We start from the raw sequence: 24674 nt of genomic DNA on the forward strand, positions 1-24674 counted from the left end.
TAAACGGGCTCTCCGGGCTTTGGTCCCGGCAGCTTGTTCTGCACGCTCTGACTGAGGGGTGCCTCGTGCCCGACGGGATTCAAGCTGAATGCCGCAACATTGGAGACTAACAGCGACTTCTGTAGGGATGTCTGGCAGGGAAGCCCGGTGAGTCGGTGCTTCCCAGGTACAAAATGGGTGTGATGCTGTATTTTAAGCAAAATGAGTTCAGCGTTATATTTTTCATTTTCCATGTTGGATCATTATGTTTAATTGTTGTCACTAATGAATACATTGCAAAGGACAAGAAACAAATTTTTGTGGTGGACTCAGATAGGGGCTTGATATCCTGCTCAATGTACTTAAAAAGAGGCCTAAAACTTGAATCTTGTATTTATTAATAAATAAAGCATGGTGCTGTTTTCAACAGGCTTTAAATGCTGTATTGACTCCATGTAAATAGTTCAGTCATGGAAGTATCAAAACAATATCATCAGGGCTGTGTATTTGGTTTTAAGCACTAGATCAGGTGGTTTTAATTTTTTTTATTTTTTCTATTCTAGTATTATTTTTTCCCTATTATTTTTCTATTTAATTTTTTCCCTATTCTTTTTCTATTTAACTTTTTCCCCTATTCTTTTTCTATTTATTTCCCCCCTCACTTTATTTATTTACTTATTTATTTTGGGGGTGTGTATTTTTTTTCCTATTACTATTTTTACGGAACCTGTCCCGAGGGTTACTGAGCCCACCCTCCCGCCTGCGCGGGAAAAACCCGCCCCGCCGCAGCGCTGACATTGCTTCTCACGGGGCCGTGACGTCAGAGGCGGAAGCCCCTCCTCCCGCCCTCGTGGCGGTCCGGCGCGCAGCCTTCCCTCGCCCGCACGGCAACGCGAAAGGGGCGGGGCCGCCGGCGGCGGCCCCGCCCCTTTCGCGTTGCCGTGCGGGCGAGAGGCGTGTCCCGCTAGGGCCGCCGTACTATCGATGTGGCCTGGGGAAGGAGCGGCTCCACGTCAGCCATCGCCGGAGCGGGAGCGCCGCGGGCAGAGCTCCGCAGCGGGCCCGACTCGACCGGGCCGGGCCGCGCCGCCACGCCACCGAGTACGGAGCCTTGCGCCTGGGGAGCAGCGGCCTCGCTGGGGTGGGGGGGGGAGCCGCGGGGGCGCCGCCGCCGCCGCCGTCCCGGTGGGGCCCGCAGGCCCGAGGCCTCACGGCCCCGCCGGCGTCTTCCTGGGGGCTCTCCCCTGCGGGAGCCCCCAGCACCGCTACCGGGGGCCGCGGGCCGCCTCGCCGTTTGGGGCGCCTTTGTGGCGGGGCCTCCCCGACAGGTGCTGTGGTGTTGCGGTGTAGGTCCCCGAATTTGCATTCGGGGGAATGGCAGGCGAACGGTGGCATCTAGATATTTTAGGTTTTAACTCGTAGCTAAAAATGGCAGGCGTTTTAAGCGAAAGGTAGTCAGCTGGAAAATTAAGAGAGAAATCTCCCTAAACTGGCTATAAATTTATTCGAGATTTTTTAATAAACGGTTCTACGTTTTGTGATGTAGGTCGTGCATCAATAAAATGATGCTTTCTGAGCATTTTGGTTCCTAAGGTACCCCAGTTCATAAGGCTCCCCAAGGATGTAGCTGGAGAGCAGGTGTGGCCTTTTGTCTTCCTGCGTTGTATAAACTGCGTAACTTTCAATTTCCTTGTACAGGTACTCAGAAATCTTACTGCTGAAGAAGCAGAGTAGCACCTACTTCTGTGTCTGTGGGAATTCTCTGTAAGATTAAACTCTGATTTCAAGGCTTGGTGCCTTGCAAGGAGGAAGACCCGGTGGTGGTTCTCCCTGCCAAGTCTCCCAGCTCTGCATTTTAGGAGAGTTGTTTTTCACTGCTGCTTTTCAGAGCCTAAAATACACTCCACGTTTTCATGCTTCGGAGTCCTGCGTGGCTGTGATTTTTGAGAGAATTGGAGCAGTTGAGATCTTTGTGTGAGTAAAGATACCTGGTCTGCTTTTTGCAAAGATCTCCTTTGTGGTCTGTGTGAGTCATTATTGGAGATGAAGCTGCTAGCTGCAGGGCATTGAGGCAGGAGTTCTGGGCGACAGTATGGAAAAAGTATGCAAAAAGCTGCTGTTGAGGCAAGAAAACGGTCATATTTCTAAAAATGAGCAGGAGTTGTTTATGTAGATATTTGTAAGCAACGAGCTTGAAGGATCCAATCCTTAAATATAGAATTCATAACAGAAAGAGGAGGTTTTAAAAAAAAAAAAGTTGTATTGCAATTATTTTTTCGGGTAGTAGTTCTGGTACTGTTTTAGTTGTGGTGTTCTCTTGTGTAGAAAGAGGCTGCAGCCCCCGTTAGCACAACTTACCTGCTCAGTGTTCAGCCTTAGGTTCTCTAGGTACCTGTTGGATGAGAAAAGGGACTTTGGACCCAGGACCAGCTTGTGTAGCGTCTCACATTTCCTTCAAACGCTGCAGCTCCATGTCCCACCTTCCCTCTCTTTCCTCAGAGCTATTTGTGGGGTGGTGCTTTTAACCAGGCTGGGAATGGCTGTTTGTTGGTCGGTTGGATTTTGTTTGTTTTTCTTACTGCTTCAAAAATAAGGTAGGAGTGGAGAGTTTACAGGGTTTGCATTTCGAAATTTGTCTGTGCAGATAAAAGAGGTGATGTGGTATAGGAGCTGGTGTCCCCAGACAATAACTTCTTAAACTGGCGTGTTATTGAAGGCTTTATGTCCCAGAGGTATTGCTCTGCTTAAGATCATTGAACGTAGAGGAGAAGTGGTCGGTGGTGAAAGCATAGCCTTGAGTTGGAGAGTTTAGTGTTTTCATCTTTATGTAAATCATGATCTTTGACAGGGATAATTTTTTTCAGTTCTGTTGATTCTATTATTAGTTAGTAATAATAATATAAAACAAGTGTGCTTTTACACAATATTTGACTGATGTGTACTATCATAATTTAAAGTAATAAAGCATCTTCCTTGTTTTAATGATTTGTTAAACTCAGTCGAAGACTTGCAGAAAATGAATAGCAATAAAAGCACAGAGAAAGTAATTTTTCTGTAAATTTTTTGACACATTTTCTGTAGAAAATACAAAATTGCTCATGTAACAAAGAGTAACAATTTTCTATACTGTGCTTGTCAGTATGGTATCATAGCATTAACTGAGCAAGCTCAAACTTGAACGTTTTTCGTTACTTAAGAAATGGAATAAAAAGATTGATTTGATCCTGGATGCCTATTATGTAAGGAAGAAACAAACATGAGAATGAGGATTGAGCTTAATTGTTAATTTTATCGGAACTGTCAGCCACGCAGCAGCTTTGATAGAACTGTAGCTTTCTTGTACTTTTTACTGTAAAAATACTGACTTCCCTCACTAGTGTTTAGTGGAGCAGTTAGACGCTAGAGTTGATCTGGTCTGAGGATCCTTGGCAAGTAAAAGTGCAGTCCTGCCTCCCTCTCCACCATGTTGTCTTTTCTCCCATCCTTGGGTTTCTGCTCTGTTGGATCTCATGCTCATCTTCAGAGCTTCCTTCATAGACTGATTCAACTTGTTAAACAAGTCAAAAACTCTTCCCTTTTTTTTGCTGTGATGTTTTTCAGCTGATTTTGCAGCTCTGGTCAGTTCAGCTGGAGGGGGGCACAGAACTGCAGGGAAGGTAGTGGGAATATATAGCCAGGATCAGGAGAGGGGGTTAGTAGATGAGGGAAAAGCTGCTGCATCTATTGCGCTGCAGTCAGGTGCCCATACATTTCAGTTATTTCTGATTGTGTCTAAGTAGTGGAAAGATTTAATTTACTTTTTTTTTTGTCTTTGGGAAATTTCATGCTCTTCATTTTTTGGTACTAACAGGAATATTTTAGTGTAACAGAAAACGGAGAAGGCTTTTGAATGTGGCTTCTCAAGAAACCCAGCAATCCTTTCAAATCATTAAGTCAGTTTAGAAAACATTTTTGTGTTGTTTGTTAATAAAATCTGTTAACTTTGGGATAGCTTTGTTTGCTTGTTTTTTAGGTTGTCTGATATTTGTGTCAAAATAATTCTTCCACTGAGAAAACTTTTGTAACCAAGAACCATGACAGCTGCAGAGAACGTGTGTTACACGTTAATCAATGTTCCGATGGATTCAGAACCACCTTCTGAAATCAGCTTAAAAAATGACCTAGGCAAGTAATGGACAATGATTTGAAGTATACTCCATCTTACCTGAATTATTCTCATATTGTCTTATTGTGCCTTTCCTAGAATATTGTTTACATTTTATAAACTCAAGCAAGTCAATTTGATGTTTATTTTGTTCTGCTGATTTTTAAAATGTGTATGTTCCTCTGCTGTGTTTTGAGAAACCGCATGATATTTATCTTATGTGTTTTGGTTTCCTCCCTTCCCCCTCCCAGTCTGTGCAAAAATTGGAAATCTTTTTCTGTCTTTCTGCTTGAAGTAATATCTGTTTGGGCTCAGGCAGATTTAAGTAATGCAATGATAAGCAACAAGTTGTCTTATCACTTATTCAGTGCACTGCTGTATCTTGCTGGCATAAATGGCAGTGTTAGTAATTAATGTACGTATGACATCAGAGTGCATTGTAGTATCCTGGTATAAAAGGCTGTTTAAATTTACGCATTGAAACAGTCATGATATTTGCTGAACTTGGTTAATTACAATACATTGATCCTAGAATTAAGTCTGAACTCCGTGCTTATTCTTTCAATATCTCTTGCTTCCTCTTTATCCTTTTTAGTAGAAGTAAGCGTGTGAATTTTATTGATATGCTCTGTTGCACTCCTTCAGAGGGGGTTTGCATCTTCTGGCACTGAAGATCAGTACTCCTGTTAAACTAACTGTGACATGTTAGCCTTCCTGATTTCATTTCCTCCTCCTCTAGAAAAAGGAGATGTCAAGTTGAAGACGGAGGCCTTGAAGAAAGTGATCATTATGATTCTGAATGGTGAAAAGCTACCTGGGCTTCTGATGACCATTATACGTTTTGTACTGCCTCTCCAAGATCATACCATCAAAAAACTGCTGCTTGTCTTTTGGGAGATAGTGCCAAAGACCACTCCAGATGGCAGGCTTTTGCAAGAAATGATCCTTGTATGCGACGCATACAGAAAGGTAGCCCATTGTTTATTTCATTGCTTATATTCCTATACCGTATCTTTCTAGAAAGTATATAATTTTGCATTATTTAATAAATATAAAAATGGTTTATGCTGAGCATTTCCTTCCTAACCGTTACGTCTCACTGCTTCAGAGCTGGATAATTGTAGATAACCAGCAGACCTACTACCAAGGAATTTTTATGTGTTCTTTTACTATTACAACTTAACAAAAATTTAGTGCTCTTCGTTTCCAAGTCAGTGGACCTCAAAGATGAGGGGTAACCTAATTACCATCTTCATAGTGTCTTGGGACAAGCCATGGGTCATAAAAGGATGCTATTTTGGGGATGACTTCATTGTGGTGTATTTGGGACACTCCTTCACAAAGATAACAAGGCCCTTCAACTTCTTTGGGAATGGGTTGGAAGCAAATGAACTAATATACACTAGAGGTTAGCATCCAGTGTGCAGGAATGCCTGCAGGGTGACCTTTCACAGCCCTAGTAATCAGAGAAAACCCATACAATGCAGGAAAAAAAAAATCCTTTGTAAGTTTTACTACACAGAAATACATGTTTTTAAGTATTGTGGGACAGCAGTGTTTTAAGAAGGTATTTCATAAGAAGACAGTGAGGTGTCATTGTGGATGTTGGGAACCAGTACCATGGGAAAGCTGAGCATGGGAGAAGGCTAGCAAGTGCATTCACCTGAGCTTAACAATTAGGCTGAACAGTCTGGCATTTCAAATATGTTTCTTGTTGATTTTAGGATCTTCAGCACCCAAATGAATTTATCCGAGGCTCTACTCTCCGTTTTCTTTGTAAGCTGAAAGAAGCAGAACTGTTGGAGCCTTTGATGCCAGCCATTCGTGCATGTCTGGAACATCGTCACAGCTATGTGCGCAGAAATGCAGTTCTTGCAATTTACACGATTTATAGGTAAATGCCAGAAACTACTTAAAGTTGTGAATGCAGAAGACCACGGCTTGCTTTAGTGATCTGGATAGTTTTTGAGGTCTCATAAACATTTATCAATCACTGGTGTGATGTTTGGGGGTTTTTTTGTTTGTTTGTTTGCTTTTTCTCCTCATATCTAACGGACTTCTTTGGAAAAGCAGAAGGTACTGCTGCTGCATTCTTAAATATGACTGAGGTCCTTATATTGCAGGTTAATTTTTATGGGCAGATGCCTTTCTTAATGATCTAAACGTTATTAATATTAATCATTGTCCACAACCATAAATACAGAAGAATCCTTGCAGGAATATGCATATATAAATTTATTTGAAGCGAGACGTTCTTCATGTACTGCAATTATACGCTAAACATTATTGCAGTTGTTACCTGAACAGTGTGGCTGAATGTTACTGCTAAACAGAAATCATTGATGGCGTAATGTCTTAGCTGTCATGATAAGAAATGATTTTTTTAAAGCTCCTTGAGTCTGTTCACAATTTCAAATAGCTACACAAAAGCTATGTATCACTGTTTTGCTCTTTTTGAATTTTTGTAAATGCTTGTCTTTAGGATATGGGCTCAAGCCTTAGGTTCTACTCCTTACCAGTAGTTCTTTTAATTATGTGGTTTGGTTTTTTTTAAAGAAATTTTGAACATCTTATACCTGATGCTCCTGAATTGATCCATGATTTCTTGGTGAATGAGAAAGATGCAAGCTGCAAAAGAAATGCATTTATGATGCTAATTCATGCAGATCAGGTAAGGATACTTGTCCTCAAACTCATTTAGTTTAAATACTTGAAAATGTGCTAGGTAACTAGCTGGTAGTTTGTTGGTAGTATAAACTATTTATATTCATAAAAAACCATATGTGGTAGTGTTAACCCATTTGTGGAATATTTGGTAACTGTAAAAGTTAAAGTAGATCTTTAGTGCTGTCTTCATTTTAAAGGAGAATTACTGTATTTGGTGAAGGCATATGTTGGTGCTGAAAACTGTAGTTAGTTTTGCCAAGTGAGCTTAACCAGACTGAGAAGTGCTTCATTACCTACTGTTCTATAGCTTTTGTAGTCATATGAGAAAGAAATGGCAATCTCTGTTTAGCATTTTGGATTATTTGCTCTACAGGCAGTTGCCTTTTGTGCCTGATTACCATTAGTTTTGTCTCTCTTTTTGCCATCTATAGACAGAATGGATTAATTTGCTCTTCATATTTACAATGTTTTTGTAAATTATTTAAAATTTCAAGTTGAAGGGTTGAATATATGCTTGTTTGTATTTTGATTTTTAAAATGTTTTTTGATTTAAAATATAGCTGAGTGAGCACACTCAGAATAATTTAGAATAATTTATCTTTTGTTTGTATAGGATCGAGCTTTGGATTATTTGAGTACCTGTATTGACCAAGTCCAGACATTTGGTGACATACTGCAGTTGGTTATTGTTGAACTAATCTATAAGGTAAAAGGGAAATGTGGCATGTTTAAAATAAATGTACATGTTAGATTATATTAGACTGCTTTTTAAAAGGGATAGAACGTTGCTGGAAAAGCATTACAGCTAACATTTAGTCCACATCAGGAATATGTCATTGTTTAGTAGAGCTGAATAAGATTTGTCTCTTGAAACAATAAACCATTCAAGTGTGCACAATATAGAGCAATACGTCTCACCTGATTTGCTGTGATGTGGACTGTGTATTATCAGACTGTTCTTCATGGGCATGAGCAGGGCATCTGTTACAGAAGCTAGTAGAGGCTATGCCCTTCCTTTTGATCTGAGATTTTAAGACCTTGTAGTATTGCATAGAATCCGCAATAATAGCTTTTTAATAGCTTTTGTAATTAGATTCTTACAACTGTGAATGACACTTTCTATCCTCAGAAAAGGTTGTCACCTTTTGCTTAATTTTCTCCTTGTTGTAAGATAATGGAGCAGTTAAGCTATATGATTGTTATTTTCTTGGTTTTTTTTAATGTGCCAACTATGCGTTGTTCTTATCTAGGTGTGTCATGCAAATCCATCAGAGAGAGCTCGGTTTATTCGTTGCATCTACAACTTACTGCAGTCATCGAGTCCTGCAGTGAAGTATGAAGCTGCAGGTACTCTGGTTACACTCTCTAGTGCACCAACAGCAATCAAGGTATAAAAGTGATGTTTTCAGATGTTTCAGTAGCTTTTAGTGCTCTAGAATGAATACTGTATGCTGTATGTTGATACTTTGAAAGAGTGAAGGCTTTAGTAATATGGGGTGTTTAACACTTCACATGTGAAATACTGTCTTAAAATATCTCTTAAAACTGGTCACAAAAAAAGACTTGAGGCTATATTTTGCAGACCTGTGGCTGGTGGACTTCATGTCACTTTGGTGGGAGACAAGCTTGAATACTGTGCAAATTGTTGTACAATAGTTGGTACCAACCTGCAATCTTCTGGGCATACTTAACAAAGCAGACTAAAGCTGAAGATTTGCAGAGATTAAATGACTTTCTTTACTCATAGATATTATTCTTTTCAGACCAGGGTGGAAGCAGAAAGCAGTGAAGATTTACATTGATTACTGATTGATCTTGCGTTCCTAGATTTATGTTTATACAGCTGATTATTTGAGATTACACAGAAATTTTGAACTTGCATATTCTATTTTTGAAATTTCCATACAAGTCTAGATTTAGAGTAAAAGCATTGTAAATAGTAGTGTCGAAAGATCAGGAGAACTATTAATTCCAACATTCTTGCTTTAGTGTAGTCATTTTTGTTGAGTAGGAATATTGTTCACAGAAGCTGTTATTAAAACCATATCTAGATAGGCTAATGCTGGTAACTATTTTAAATTGGTTTTCATGCCCTGTTGTGTACTTAAGAGCTGACCCAAAGCATGCCAGGAAATCTATCTCTTTATGACTTTCTTTGAATTTGAAATCAAGTCTGTGTATTGTAAGTTGATGCCATTGTGAGCCTTCCTGTATCATTTTTGTAATGTGGTGGAATTGATGTCTACAGTGGACCTGAAAGCTTTGAAGTCTGTTCTCAGGTTCATTTCCGTGCCAACTCTGAGTAGTTGCTTTAATAGTAACGTAGAAGCTGTCTTTTCCTGAATTTCTCTGAGAAATTTGCCAGTTTCTCCTCTTCATTTCTTAAAAAATGTTTTTGATCCTTTTAATTTTAGGCAGCTGCCCAATGCTACATAGATTTGATTATTAAAGAAAGTGATAATAATGTGAAACTGATTGTTTTGGATCGGTTGATTGAATTAAAGGAGCATCCCTCCCATGAACGAGTGTTACAGGTACGTGAGCTATCTCTTTTCCTGCAAGCTTATTGAAGCCTTTTCTTTTCCAAACGAAACTTTTGGGTGTTGTGATGTATGGAAAAATGTACTTCTGAAGTTTACATCTTCTGTTGGTACGTTTTTGGTAAAAACATATTGGATGGACTTTTATGTTTATGACTTGCTACTTCTATTGTCTGTATAAGAATTAACAATGGCAAATGCTGCCTTGATTGTAAGGCTTAATGATGTAGCTTGCATGGTAGACTTTCATGTAAATGTAGAATGTATTAAATGAACACTGTGAAGTTCCTATGCCCAGGATATCCTGCTTGTTTGTCAGTAGATCATATATTATGTATCCAGAAAGTCTCTGAAAATCATTGAGGACTGAAAATTAGAACTGTATGAAAAGGCAGTCATTTAAAGCAACAAAGTAGTTACCATTTTGTTGTTGTTTCAGGATCTAGTTATGGACATCCTCCGAGTGTTGAGTACCCCAGATCTAGAAGTGCGCAAAAAAACCCTTCAACTGGCTTTGGATCTTGTCTCTTCAAGAAATGTGGAGGAGGTAAAATATGTATTACTTTTGTTTCATTGCACTGTTTCTTGTTCTTTGGGAAAATGAGACTTTCTTCAAATTTATTTGATCTTTTCTGCAGCTTGTGATTGTTCTGAAGAAGGAAGTGATTAAAACTAATAATGTGACAGAGCATGAAGATACAGACAAGTATAGACAGCTGCTTGTTCGTACATTGCATTCCTGTAGTGTTCGCTTTCCAGATATGGCTGCGAATGTTATTCCAGTGGTATGCAAATGTTTAATTATATTGTCATTAAATATGTTGTGGCTATACCCAAAACTTGGAGAATAACTGAAGCTGAGGTGTTTCTAACAGTGGCCTCACATGAAGCAGTACGATTTTTAATCCCTAAAGAAATATAGGACTTTTGATGCTGTAGTTTTTTGTCATCTGAGACTTTATTTTTAAATGTTTTTGAAGAAGACGAGCTGAAGAGTACCTTTACTTAAAAGTGCAATAATTTGTATCATTAGAAAACAACTTTGGGATTATGATAATTGGTAATTGTTTGGTGTGTACTTAAGGTTGATTGACTCCAGCTTTGTTTAATGGGAGATATATATGCAGTTTTATTTTTCTGAATGTAGAAGGAAAATACTATTGTACAAACTTAGCCGTGCTGCTGTTTGTGCTCATGTTCACTCTTTTGTGCTAGCTGATGGAGTTCCTTAGTGATAATAATGAAGCGGCAGCTGCTGATGTCTTGGAGTTTGTGCGGGAAGCGATCCAGCGATTTGATAACCTCAGACCTCTTATTGTTGAGAAGATGCTTGAAGTTTTTCATGCTATTAAATCTGTCAAGTGAGTCCAAAATATGATATGAAACAGACATTGGAGCTCCCTGTGGCTCACTTGCATTGAATGTATATTCTCGTTAAATATGTACCAAATCCTTGCAACCCACACACAAAGAAGAACTGAAGCTGAGATATTTTGGGGGTAGATGATTTCCAGGTACCGCTTCCTTCTTGCCTCCTTGTGCAAAAGATATATTGGGTGCTTGTTGCATTGAATGAAGAAAATAAATTCAAATTTCACTTTTATGGTGCAATTGATAATTGTATTTCTACTTGCTAGAAGCATTGTTGATGAAGTCCAACTCTAAAGTGATATATTTGTTAAAACAGAGTTACTAAGGGATTATTGCAGCAGGAATTTGCACTCGTAGGCAACTGGAAGTACTTACTGTACATTTATTAGAAAACCTGGTCTCACATAGACTGGGCTTTGCAATCTGCAAAGCTTCTTCAGTACTTTTCAGGGCTCTAAAAACTTGGTTTTCTGATGGATATGCAAAGGTTAAGTCATATGAGAACTTCTCTGTAGCAAGACAACACTGTGCCATTCTTCCAGTACACAGGAAACTCTGAATCCTATCTCCATTGTCATCTCATTAAGTGGGGAAAAAAACCCCTTTGAAGCTTTGCTATTTTTTTCCCTAATATTCATTTATGTTCTTGTTTCTCATTTTCTCCTGTATGAAGGAAAAGTTAGTTTGTCTCAGTTGACTGGAGAAATTACAGCTGACTTTATTCACATACAATAGTTATTTCATTATGATCATAATGAAATTTAATTTGTCGAATATCAGTATTAACACAGATGGGAATAAATTTGTAGCAGAGAATATATCTCATTTGATACACTTGTTCATTAGTTTATTAAGGCTGAAAGGATGATTGCTTTTGATCAAACTTGCTTTTTGTCAGTTGCCTCCTTTTGAATTTGTCAAGACTGGCCTTTACCTCCTGACCATAAATCACTTCCCTTGATGCTGGTTTTAGTATATCATAAAAGCATGACTCAAGTTACTGTTCTTGTCTTAGGATTTACCGAGGAGCTTTATGGATCCTTGGAGAATATTGCAGCACAAAGGAAGATATACAAAGTGTAATGACGGAAGTTCGCAGATCACTTGGAGAGGTGTGTTTACTTTGTTAGGCTAGCTCTTTGTGGTTTTACTTACTATTATGCAGTGTGTTTTCTAAGAGAAAGATATTTAAAAAAAAAAAAAATCAGGTAAGATGCAACAGTGTTTTGAGTATGCATGATATGTAATGGCGTGTGCACAGGAAATCTAAAGTAAAAACTAGTTAGGGTTTTGCATTCGTTATTAATTTCTTTTTTTTTAAAGCAGCATACCCAAAGCTAGCATATACTGAGAATAAGTGATATCTGTTAAGAGGGGAGATGAGAAATTCTGTATTTCAGAAAATTATGGCAGCTTTAAGATACGATGTAATTATATCCACTAACAAAGGAAGAGTGCTTTAAGTCTGGGTTGTTCTGAGAGGGATTTAAGACAACCTGTGCAATGTGAGCTTTATTGCATGGGTAGGAGGCTTCTGTATAGATTTCAACATCTGCCTATCTCCTCAAATTCTCTCAAAACTGTTGCACTGTAACTGACCTTATTTATAAAAACCTTAACAATGCAGATAATTTTTATTAAAACCTGCAGAACAGAACAAAAATATCTTTTTGATATTATTTGTAACAATTGTTTCCTGTTCGTTTCTAGATCCCAATAGTAGAATCTGAAATCAAGAAGGAAGCTGGTGAGCTAAAACCCGAAGAAGAGGTGTCTGTGGGTCCAGTCCAAAAATTGGTGACGGAGATGGGCACTTATGCAACACAAAGTGCTCTCAGTAGTTCCCGACCTGCCAAAAAGGAAGAAGATAGGTATTTAAGATTTCACACTAGGCCAGGAGTGACTTGGTTAATTTTTCTTTAATTTTTTTTTTATTTAAGTGGTATTCTCTCTCATACAGAGTTTAGTGGTTGAGGTAATTTACTGTTTTAAGGTATTATCCCAAATAGATGGTATCTGATAGGAAGTTGCCTAATTGCTTAGGATTTGTAATCAAAGCTTATTGCGATTCAAAAAAGACATTATTAATTAAGGTATCCTAAATTCTCATCGATTCTTTATAATTTATACATAAAGTCCCCTCACAATTTTAATTGGATACAGAGATGTTGCCTTTAGATTAAAACTTTTTTTTTCTTAATATTACCTTGCACTATTTAATACTTGCTGTAATTTATTGGTAGCTAGAACAATTGCTGTATTTCCTTAATTACTGCAGATGGGCTACTTCACCTTGACTAGTCATTATCATCTCAGAGCTACAATGAAATTATACATTACACTTTTCACTTCCCTCCCTATTCTGTGTGGAAATGGCCATGTGACTATCTCTGTATCTGGAAAATTACTTCTAGAGGAAAAAAAAAAAAACCAACAAACTTCTGAGACCTTTCAAGCTTGGTTTTTTTGTACAGTATGGATGTTACAGTATGAAGGTAAGTAGGCTAAAGAGTGTCATCCACAAGTTTTCTGATTATCATTTGTCTTTGCAGACCTCCGTTACGAGGATTCCTGCTTGATGGCGATTTCTTTGTTGCAGCTTCCCTTGCTACAACTTTAACTAAGATTGCTTTGCGATATGTGTCACTAGTTCAAGAAAAGAAGAAACAAAATGTAAGTCATCCATTGTGTTTTCACTGTAGTTGCAAAAAAGAGCTGGTTGTTGCTTCTTTTCTTTTAAACAGATGCAAAATAGTAAGTCCAAAGTGAAGTGCCAGTTATGTGATTGGATAATAATTTGGGCCACAAACAGGGCCTACTGCTCTCCAGCCACTCTACCTAGATAGTCTTTAAATCATGCTGCTTGGTTTTGTCCTGGTTTTGGCTGGGATAGAGTTAATTTTCTTCCTAGTAGCTGGTATAGTGTTATGTTTTGGGTTTAGTATGAGAAGAATGTTGATAACACACTGATGCTTTCAGCTGTTGCTAAGTAGTGTTTAGTCTAAAGTCAGGGATATTTCAGCTTCTCATGCCCAGCCAGCAAGAAGGCTGGAGGGGCACAAGAAGTTGGGAGGGGACACAGCCAGGACAACTGACCCAAACTGGCCAAAGGGATACTCCATACCATGTGATGTCATGCCCAGTATATAAACTGGGGGGACTTGGCCAGGGGGGGATTGCTGCTCAGGGACTGGCTAAGCATCGGTCAGCAAGTGGTGAGCAATTGCATTGTGCATCACTTGTCTTTCTTGGGTTATATTTCATTCTCTTCGTTATCTTACTTATTATTATTGTTGTTGTTAATATTGTTATTATTTTCAATTATTAAACTGTTCTTACCTCAACCCAGAAGTTTTACTTGTTTTCAATTCTCCTCCCCATCCCAACATGGGGGGAGTGAGTGAGTGAGCAGCTGTGTCTGTTCAGAGATCTTATGATTTGATTAATGTGCACCTTTTTTTAAATAAGTCAGAAATACACATTTCTGTAAAGCTATGTAAAATGCAGTAACCTCCTTCCATTCACTTTCCTTTGTCCTCCTTCTCAGTCCTTTATTGCTGAAGCTATGCTGCTGATGGCCACTATCCTCCATTTGGGAAAGTCGTCTCTTCCCAAGAAGCCAATTACAGATGACGATGTGGATCGTATTTCCTTGTGTCTGAAAGTTTTGTCAGAATGTTCTCCTCTCATGAATGATATTTTCAACAAAGAATGCAGGCAGTCCCTCTCTCATATGCTGTCAGCCAAGCTAGAAGAGGAGAAACTTTCCCAGAAGGTGAGCTATTATAAGTGTGTAACAATAAGCACTTGGAGTTTTTTATGGATGTTCACATCCAAGCTGGTCCCAGAAATGTCACCATTTGACTTTGTGTAAGTCAGCCGTTATTTGGCTGTGTTTCTGTGCTAAGGAATGGAATTCATTGTGAATTCTTGAATATTTCTCTTCCTGCAGAAAGAATCTGAGAAGAGGAATGTGACGGTTCAGCCAGATGATCCTATTTCCTTCATGCAGCTTACTGCTAAAAATGAAATGAGCTCAAAAGAAGACCAGTTTCAGCTTAGCCTTCTTGCAGCAATGGGAAACACACAGAGGAAAGAGGCTGCTGATCCTCTTGCATCCAAACTTAATAAGGTAATGTGAAAGTCGGTGTTTTAATTATATACACTTTGTGCTGCTTATGCACAGAATCAGCTTTGGGAATCACAGACTGGAACTGATGAACCAGGCTATGCTGGTTGATTGGAAAGACCCAGGTATTCCCTGATTAGGATCAGGAGAAAGAGAAAAGCCCTTGTGCTTAAAGTTGTTACCTTCTTCACTTGGGAGAGGAAGAATAAGGAGGAGACTTGGAGAGTGCTGAGCTTGTGGGATGTGGAGAAGAACTTAAGATAGTTTGCTGGTCTGAAGAGCCCAGTAAGGTTCACAGGGAGGAGAGAAGGGATGTCACGAGTGATTAAGAATTCCTTTCTTTCTTTAGCTGCCATATCCTATTGCCAAGTGCAGTGCATCCTTGTTTTGCCCCTTATACCTTTTTTTGTTGCTGGATACCAGGACACACAGAGACAGTCCAACGAGAAGAAATACCATGATTCATTCATTAGTTAGAGTTAAAAAACCAGACTTTTATTCTTTAAAAGTCTGGATGAATTCTTTTTACTGTTTAAAGTTACCTTTTCATTTTAAGTCAGCATTTCTTCGTCCTGCTCATCTTTTTAAAAATAAATAGTATTACAGTCCATATTTTAGGAACACATGAATTCAGAATACATTTCATCTGGAAAGGTTTTATAATTGTAGAGTGTATGCAAAAGGACATGTGAAGGAAGTTAAAATTTATATGTATGAATAATACAGACAGTCACTGTGTGTTTAGCTATAAATCAATGAAATCTGTTTATTTTGGAAGACTTATGCATTAACTTTAGACTTCCTAAACATCACAACTTCTTTAAATACTATTTTCTAGACAAAACTTGTGGTGATTTTTTGCAGTGTTATTTCCAATTTTCTTTTTATTTTTTTCCTTTTTTCTTACTAGTAAGTTAGTTCAGTGAAATTAAAAGGTGTTTGCACACCTGCTTGATTTGGAGGCTCATATTAGAGTAATGGATTTAATTGTACTTTATTCTTATTTTTTGTCATTGTTTGACATGATTCCATGTTTTAAACTGGTTTATGAAAAGAAAATACCTTAAAATCTTTTCTTTCACAGGTTACTCAACTGACAGGTTTCTCGGACCCTGTCTATGCAGAAGCGTATGTCCACGTCAATCAGTATGACATTGTGCTGGATGTGCTTGTGGTCAACCAGACCAGTGATACTCTGCAGAACTGCACGCTAGAACTAGCTACGCTAGGTAAGGAGTACTGGGGGAAACAAAGCAGCAGTGAGGTGCTGGGCATTGGCACCCAGTTGTAAGGAGTTTCTGAAACGCTTCTAAATACTTACAAACTTATGCCAGCTAGTTGCTATTTTGAAAGGATGTTTTTGAATGCCTTTAAAAATACATTTTTCTTCCAAAAGATGGAAGCCTATCTACTGGCACTGACAATACTATCTGATGATGTAAACCGTAGTAAGATTTTTAATTTTTTCATGCTTTTTTCACTGGAAAAATAGCATTCCATTTCTCTTTCTCCCTTTTTCCTGAAATATGGATAGGTTTTTTGATATACTTACTCCCCATTGTGCTGTTACCATAGAGCAAGAGGACAAAATCCAAACTGGTGTGGAGCAAATGTCAGGCAACAGAAAGCCATCTGCCCTAGGTGGTTCTTGCGTTCAACCTGAAGTACTTAAATACTGCATTTACTCAGGTGAAACCTTTCCCTGTACCAACAGCTGTACCAGAGGCTTGCTTGAATAATATTGTGAACAATACTGAGGCTTCAGTAACTTCTTTTGGGGAGGGATAATCCAAGCTGATGATCCAAGAACAGTAACCAGATTCCTATTAGTTGTCTTCTGTTTTGGCAGTTAGGAGTTGAAATATGTTTACAACATACTAGGAGAACATACGTTACGTACTTTTAATTGATGTAAATATGACTGGAGGGGCATAACCTTCCTCCTAATCTTTTGTAAATCATTTGATCAGACTAATGATGGAGATAAAATGAGTATATTACTTAACAGGCTGTATTTTTCTATTTATCGGCTCAGTAAAGTGGAATTCTGTATTTCCCAGTGTGTGTCTTCAGATATATTGCAAAAACTGACTTGATGCATCGCTCCTGTGTGTAGAGCTGATGCTGTTCATGCTGTGTTCTCAAATTGCACAGTTTGATAGAACTGAGGAGTCTTTTAAAATTGCCTGCTAAAAGATTAGGAAAAATACATATCTTACTGTTTCCTGGGAGCAATTATATTCAAAATCAAGGTGATACTTTGACCTGTTTATGAATAGGTTAGTGCATGTAATACTGGACGTTGAACTTTGGTTTTGAGACACTTGACTGTAGGATTAGGTATTATGATGTTGTCAGTGATTAAAACACAAGGTAGAATTAACCATTGCCTGATTGTTAAAAATTTAATACTAGACTCAATCTGAAGCCCATTTAAGTCAGTATTTGCATTTGTTTTCAGTGGGGTTTGGTTGAATACACTAATATTTTAACTGACATTTTTAATGTAAGGTAAATTATTTTGTCTTGCAGGTAGCAAACTGTAAAAAGACCAAACAAAGAAAATTCCAAATCAACTAATACCTTTATGGTGGTATTTAGTGCAACTCTGTAGACATTAGAGTTGATTGGCAAGAAAATAAAAAAATGTAGTTCCAAAAGCTAAACTCATTGTGTGCTGTTAATGTTCCCTGATCCCCATCGCCCAATTTCTTTACGCAGGTGACTTGAAACTTGTGGAAAAACCATCTCCTCTGACACTTGCTCCACATGATTTTGCAAACATTAAAGCTAATGTCAAAGTCGCTTCAACAGAAAATGGAATAATTTTTGGTAATATTGGTAAGTAAACAATTCAGTGTGCAAAATTAACATTAATGTGTAGCATTTCTTACCTGCTTAATGAGCTCAAAAATAATTAAAACACTTCATACTGGGAGAGGAAATTTAAAATAGTCTACAATGTATGAATATTTTGTGATGATTCTTAAAAAAAATATGTTGCTTTTTGTCCTGGTTTCAGCTGGGATAGAGTTAACTGTCTTCCTAGTAGCTGCTACAGTGCTATGTTTTGAGTTCAGTATGAGAAGAATGTTGATAACACTGATGTTTTCAGTTGTTGCTCAGTAGTGTTTAGACTAAAGTCAAGGATTTTTCAGCTTCTCATGCCCAGCCAGCGAGAAAGCTGGAGGGGCACAAGAAGTTGGCACAGGACACAGCCAGGGCAGCTGACCCAAACTGGCCAACGGGGTATTCCATACCATGTGACGTCCCATCTAGTATAGGAACTGGGAAGTGGGGGCAGGGAATCGCTGCTCGGGGACTGGTGGGGTGTCGGTCGGCGGGTGGTGAGCAATTGCACTGCGCATCATTTGTACATTCCAATCCTCTCATTATTACTGTTTATTAGTGTTATTATCATTATTAGTTTCTTCTTTTTTGTTCCATTAAACCGTTCTTATCTCAACCCACGAGTTTTGCTTTTTTTCCCGATTTTCTCCCCCATCCCACTGGGTGGGGGGGAGTGAGTGAGCGGCTGTGTGGTGTTTAGTTGCTGGCTGGGGTTAAACCATGACACTTTTACTTAAAATCATAGTAGAACATGCTACCTTTAGAATGATTGCCAGCATGATACTTGAACCCAAGTCTCTGAGTTTTAAATGAGCTAGGCAGCCTTGCCTGAAAGACCAATACACTTAACTCAAAGTTCTGTGGCAACTGGTAAAGCACATGAAGAGGACAGAGGTCAGCAATGAGATTGAGCAAGTGTTGACTGTTCTTGACTGGCAGGTGGTAACTGAGCACCCTATTTAGTGCAAATGCACTTTTTTAAACATTAAGGTGGTTTGTGTTTTATATTGCAGTGTATGATGTCTCTGGAGCAGCCAGCGACAGAAACTGTGTGGTTCTCAGTGATATTCACATTGACATCATGGATTACATCCAGCCTGCTTCTTGTACGGATGCGGAGTTCAGACAGATGTGGGCAGAATTTGAGTGGGAAAACAAAGTTAGTTTTATTTCTTGTGTGTTATTTGGGTTTTTTGTTGATGAGGTATAATTTTGTTTCTTGTTCTACATCAGCATTGCCTCTTGTGATACAAATCTCATTCAACATCCTCATTGGATGTTGGCCTCAAGTAACTCATTCTCTTACTGCTATCTTATCTGTTTCACAAGCTTAGTATGAAATAACTAGTTTTTTTCTTACAAAAGAGATATGTGCATTGAGCCTCACCTCCTGTACAGAAGGTGTCCAAATTGATTGGCGATTGCTGTGTATTTTGGCTCAAAGTGGGATAGCAACAAGTATAAGTTTATGCTGAGACCACAGAATTATTCACAGTGCTTAGCCTCTCCAGTTCTGAATTATGTTGATTTAAAAAAAAAAAAAAATCATGGAATCATAGAATTGTTTGGGTTGTAAGGGACCTTTTAAAGGTCATTTAGTCCAGACCCCTGCCATGGGTAGGGACATCTTTCACTTTATTACTTTGCAGTACAGCTGTAATATACGGTTATGGGTGCTACCTAAGACCAACAAAATGGTGGGTACACTTAATGTTAGAGGGTGCCCAAACTGTTAGTTACAGACCTGTTAAAAAAGGGTTTAAGGGAGATGATCTCATACAACAGAGCAAAGTAATTGAAGAGTAGAGTAGAAATATTAAAACAGAATGGAAGATATTTTACACAAACTGTAACCTTGTTTGCTACATGTATTTATGTGTATTCACTTGAGATTAGATTTCAGTGTCTCACAGGGAACTTGTGAACAGTAAATTTTAATACATAATATGTGAACCATAGCAATTTGTAAACTAATCATAAATGATGTGTTAAAAAGCAATTTAAACAAGACCCACAGTATTAAATATGAGGACCCCAAGGCAGCCCAGAGTGCTTTGTTGCTAGAAGGGAAAGATAAAAGTAATTTTTATCATTGGTTAAAAGCAAGCTTTTGGAGTAGATACTGCTTTTTCTTGTTCTGGCAATGTATAAACTGTATTCAGACTAGAAGTCCACTATTTGCTGTAGGGAGTCTGTATGTTCAGCAGAGTATCATATTCACCTAATACCTTTTAGAAACCATGGTAATAACATGGAATTCTCACTCTTAACAAGTGGATGGCAGGAGATGAAGACTTCGTATGATGCTACCACATAATGGGAAGTGCAGCTAGCTTACTGAATGTGGTGTTCCTCAAGGAGAAACGTAGAAGTAACCTGCTTTATAGACCCCTGAAGAAGAGATGATTTCAGAAATGCGTGAGGTGCTAATTAAAGTAATTGCCATTTTTTCCCTTCTTGAAGGTTACAGTGAATACAAATATCATTGATCTAAATGAATACTTACAGCACATACTGAAGTCAACTAATATGAAATGCCTGACTCCAGAGAAGGTAAGCTACTTGCTTGGAGACTTTTAGACACCCTTTTTAGTTTGTGTGCTTTATTGTTTAATTTGTTTAGCATTTGTTATGAATATTAGTAGCGATGCTTGCTTACAAGATGAAATAGTACATATACTTCAAAGTTTTTAAATGAGTGGTCTGAAAAGAGTAAAAGCAAACTAATGTTATCAAAATTCTGTGTTGCTTAATCACTTTAGCTATTTCTTGCCCAATTAGAAAATCGGAATGTCTGTTTTAATTCATAGTAGCTAGCTGTAGTATAGATTTGATGGGACCATCTGCTTTATAAAGGTTTTTTTTCAGTAGCTCCAAGTTTCTTCCTTCTCTGTCAAAATTTACCTTTCTTTTGTCAGTTTCGGCTTTTCGTTGTAAAGCAAAATAAATATATAAAATAGCTACCCGCTATTAAGATATAATATATATAATAGCTTTTAGTTAATACATGTATAGTAGCCAAAATAAGTATAGTAGCTATTGCCACTATTTAGCTTCTTTACCATTTTGCTGTTCATTAAATCAGACCATAAAATGCCATCCTACCTTGTCTTGATGAATACTGTGGATTGTATATCTTCCAATGTTAATTTTAGAAAGAGGCCACCACTGCTTCCCGTTGCATGATTCTCACATTTTACAAAATGTTGTATGTGAAGAAAGAAGTTTAAACGTTAAATACTGATATCTGCCTAGCTAACCTAGCATGTAAAATGTGTTTAAAGGATTTTGGCCTTTCTAAAGTGTTCAAATGTGCTTTCTGTAGGCACTTTCTGGTTATTGTGGCTTTATGGCGGCCAACCTTTATGCACGTTCCATATTTGGAGAAGATGCACTTGCAAATGTCAGCATTGAAAAGCCAATTCATCTTGGACCAGAGGCACCTGTAACGGGTCACATACGAATCCGTGCAAAGAGTCAGGTAATATGGCTTATATTTAGAGCACTGTTTCTCCTTGTCATTTTTAAGAAGATGTACGAAGCACTCTAAAAACTTGCAAATTTTTGGATGTATGTTAGTTTCTAGTACTAGGTAAATGAGGAAATTTTTAGGGAAGATGAATATAGGAACTTTAGCCTTAGTTTTAAAACTATCTTATACAGATTTTGTGAGGAAAGAATGTCTGTCTTTCTAATGAGACATAATCATATCCTAAAACCATGTTATAGATCTTTTCTCCCAGTGCATTATCATAAAATAGGTCTTTGGGCCAAGATTTACTTATTTTATCTATAGTGCTGCAAATAGGATGTTATATATTCTATTTGCTTTTAAATAAAGAGCAAATGCTCGCCAAGGCGCCATGATCTGTTTCCTACTAAATTACACGTTTCAGTTTCACACAGCAAGGAATTTTATGCATGTAATCGCTGTTCACTGGTTCTTTTTAAAAACAACAAAACAAAACCCAAAGTCTTTCAGTAAGATTATTTTCTCTAGGTACATCTGAGTCTGCTTTGAATTTTAGAACTTCTACCTCCCATCTAAAAAGAAGTACAAGATTTACAACCATTTAATAAAAAAAACCAGGGTACCAATAAAAGTCTTTTAAACAGTGTGCAATAAAGGACTACTTGAGAGTTTTCACATTCAAAGAAATCATTTAGTTTATGTGATGTCACTGTAAAGGTTTTGGAGTGGTTTAAATTAATGTTTCTGATATGTTTACAGCGGCGTTTTTACATAAGACTACATTCAATTACATATGCCAGTTTGGTTTCGTCTCAAAATCATTCTGCTATTGATTACGTGGATTTATTTGTGGAGTTTCTTTTGAGATTTCTTCAGTTTCTGTGCAATATTAATAAGGTTCTGTGATTAAATTATTTCCTACAGCTTTAGTGCATTGAGTGCTAGCACCAGCACTGAGACTTTCAATAGTTGAATTTTAGTAACTGGACTGACAATTGTAATTTCTCCAGTGACAGCATACTTCCGATTGCTGGGAGGTCAAAAGGCTTAAATTTTTTTCGTCTTCTGCCTTTTGTGTTGATAACAGATTTAGCAGTTGCTAGCTCATTTAAGTTTCATTGTTTCAATAATATATGTAGATCTAGCGTTTACCTAGTGTTAAGAAAGTATGCACTATAATGTATACAAATAAATGAACAGTTAGAAATACTTTAATTTCCATGCCACTAACTTCATAGCTTTCTATATATGGAACTTCCATTTTAATATAGATTAGGTAAAGTTATTTTGAAGTATCTGTGTCATGAGTGTCATCTTTCTTTTCCTTACAGGGAATGGCCCTGAGTCTTGGAGATAAGATCAATCTGTCTCAGAAGAAAACAAGTTTATAAATTTTACCTAGTGTCTTTTCAGGTCTTTTACAATTTAACCTTAGGTATGTGGCTTTTGGGATCCAGAACTTCTTATATTCTTCAGTGTTCTGTAATTGTAGAAGCCAAGCTTTTGGGCTGACAGCATTCCAGCAGATAATTTATAGGCTCTCCATGATTGATAACTGAGCAAAACTTTAAGTCTCCAGGTTTTTTTCTTTGTCCTGGAAGTCATGTTTTCTTTGTCTCTTAATATATACTGATGCTCACAGTACAATAAACAAATTATGCCAGTACTGTTTTGTCTGTAAATTATAATCTCTGTATTATTTGATCAGTATTGAATATCTGGCTGGGGTACTTTGATACTCCAAGAAAGTGGGAGTGCGTAATAGCTTAAGTGTTTACAATAATGACTAGGCCTGAATTGTGTGAATGTGTTCATGACTCTTAAAATACTCTGGTATACCTAGGAGAATATATATTTGACAACTAAATCAAAGGCTGTATGTTCTAGATGGTTGGTGTAGTACAGACAAGCTTGTAGTATCAGAAAGGAGATTGTCAAAATTTACCTCTTTCCAGCAAATAGTAGAACCATAAACTTTGTTTCCAAAATGCTTTCCTAACAGTGTTATCATGAGTAACAACATTGCTGGTGGTGTTCTTATTTTTTAGTTAATACAGGAAAGACAGCCGAGTGCAATATTAAAGCTGTAGCAGCGTAAGCAGTATTTTCAGTGAGTGCATCCATTAGCCACATGTGTAAGCTCAGGAAGGAAGGATTCAGACTAATAATGATCTTGCAGTGAAGTGAACCAAGTTGAGGAACTGCGGAAGAGGAAGAATTGGAGTGAAGGTCAAGTCAGGATGTGGAAGTGAGTTAATGCCATTTGGCTACTAAATGTTACGCAAATTAGCAGTAGATTAAAACATATAACCATTAGATTGAAAATACTTTTAGCTGAATCTGGTAAGCATTAATTCTGAATTTGTTAAATTGTTGCAAGCAATTAATTCTACAGAAGAGTCTCCAGAGCCAACAGTACTCTTCCAGTTGGCAGAAAGTCCTGCTGCTGAAGTTGAACAGCTGTGTCCTGCTCCAGTAGGACAGAAGAGAACTGAGTTAGTATCCCGAGTAGCTGATTCCCAAAACATTTAAGGCCTCAGTGATGAAAATACCTGTTTTCTACTCTGAATAAGTACAGGAAGGAGCACACATGTAAATTCTGAAATGAAAGAGTCTAGGCTGCTGTATTTTATCAGGCTAAAGGATAGCCCTAGAAGTACAATGCAAAAACGGAGCTAATAAGTGACATTCATATAAATATTTTGTTACCTGTTCCTCCCAACCTACTTCTTGCCATCTAGCTTTGGTCTGTTCTTACAAGCATTAGGTTCACTTCTCATTCCAATCCTGTTCTTAAGCTTAGGTGCTAGAAGAAAATAGTCTGCCCATAGTAAAAAACGGGGCAGATCTGTCAACAGCTGAAACTTTGCACTGATACAGCTGTACAATTCTGAGTTTTTAGTACATAAAAATCATAAAATCAATAGAGTCTGCTGGCAATAGTTATTTTTCAAGCCATTAGCCATCAAAGCCATGCTGTATCTAACAGTACCAAAGTCTGTTACTGTACTCCAGTGTGCACATCTCTGTTACAGACAAACCTGTACACCTGGTAAGGCTATGTCTTAAATATTCTAGATTTGAAATATGTGACTTCCAAAGCTATGGTGTGTTTATTTTACTATTTTCTCACAGGCACATACCTCACACTTACTACATACGATAAGAAAAAGGAAAGGGCCTTAGGTAAGCAAGGCTGTTGCCTTGAGTTTGTCTGTGCAGAGAAAAAACACTTGAAAGTAGCTTCTGAAGTCTCTGATTACCTTGTGCACCTCTGTGAGCATTGAGTATGGTCATGAAATGTACAGGTCGCAGTAATGCATGTTTCAGATATAAATACTAGATATTGTTGACGCTTATGACAATGGGATGTTTAAAACCTTTACCTGCTGTAGTGGGGGGTATCCATCTCTTGTACTCCAGTAGATGTTAGAGACAGTAAATCAGTAAGATAGTGCAACATGGTTTTGCGGAGTGACCTATTTGTTTTGCATGTTTTGAAATCCCTTTTTTGTTCTGCCA

General features: G+C 37.8%; 1 protein-coding gene across 2 annotated transcripts; it reads left to right on the plus strand.

Annotated features, from left to right (window-relative positions):
* The first annotated feature begins 939 nt into the window (after positions 1-939).
* On the plus strand, positions 940-22818 carry COPB1 (COPI coat complex subunit beta 1). 2 transcript variants are annotated; one of them, XM_052810601.1, is made up of 23 exons: positions 940-1080; positions 1678-1953; positions 3992-4143; positions 4863-5092; positions 5848-6017; positions 6680-6794; positions 7404-7496; positions 8041-8178; positions 9205-9324; positions 9770-9877; positions 9969-10115; positions 10546-10691; positions 11717-11813; positions 12412-12572; positions 13254-13374; positions 14249-14476; positions 14654-14833; positions 15915-16059; positions 17552-17671; positions 18694-18839; positions 20144-20233; positions 21006-21161; positions 22484-22818. In XM_052810601.1, the coding sequence occupies exons 3-23, from the start codon at positions 4053-4055 to the stop codon at positions 22541-22543; spliced, it is 2862 nt and encodes a 953-aa protein (XP_052666561.1). In that variant the 5' UTR covers positions 940-1080; positions 1678-1953; positions 3992-4052; the 3' UTR covers positions 22544-22818. The 2 variants fall into 2 exon arrangements, with proteins under 2 accessions (XP_052666561.1, XP_052666560.1); XM_052810600.1 differs by lacking the exon at positions 1678-1953.
* Positions 22819-24674: the final 1856 nt, after the last annotated feature.

Source organism: Harpia harpyja, chromosome 16 (assembly GCF_026419915.1).
Source record: "Harpia harpyja isolate bHarHar1 chromosome 16, bHarHar1 primary haplotype, whole genome shotgun sequence".
In the NCBI taxonomy this organism is placed as follows: domain Eukaryota; kingdom Metazoa; phylum Chordata; class Aves; order Accipitriformes; family Accipitridae; genus Harpia; species Harpia harpyja.

What these genes read in the sequence shown, in the direction of transcription:
- COPB1 (XM_052810601.1), top strand. Translation starts at nt 4,053, where the DNA reads ATGACAGCTGCAGAGAACGTGTGTTACACGTTAATCAATGTTCCGATG. An exon ending in CAGCTTAAAAAATGACCTAG is followed by an intron (nt 4,144 to 4,862) that starts GCAAGTAATGGA and finishes CTCCTCCTCTAG; the next exon opens with AAAAAGGAGATGTCAAGTTG. An exon ending in CATGCTATTAAATCTGTCAA is followed by an intron (nt 10,692 to 11,716) that starts GTGAGTCCAAAA and finishes TTCTTGTCTTAG; the next exon opens with GATTTACCGAGGAGCTTTAT.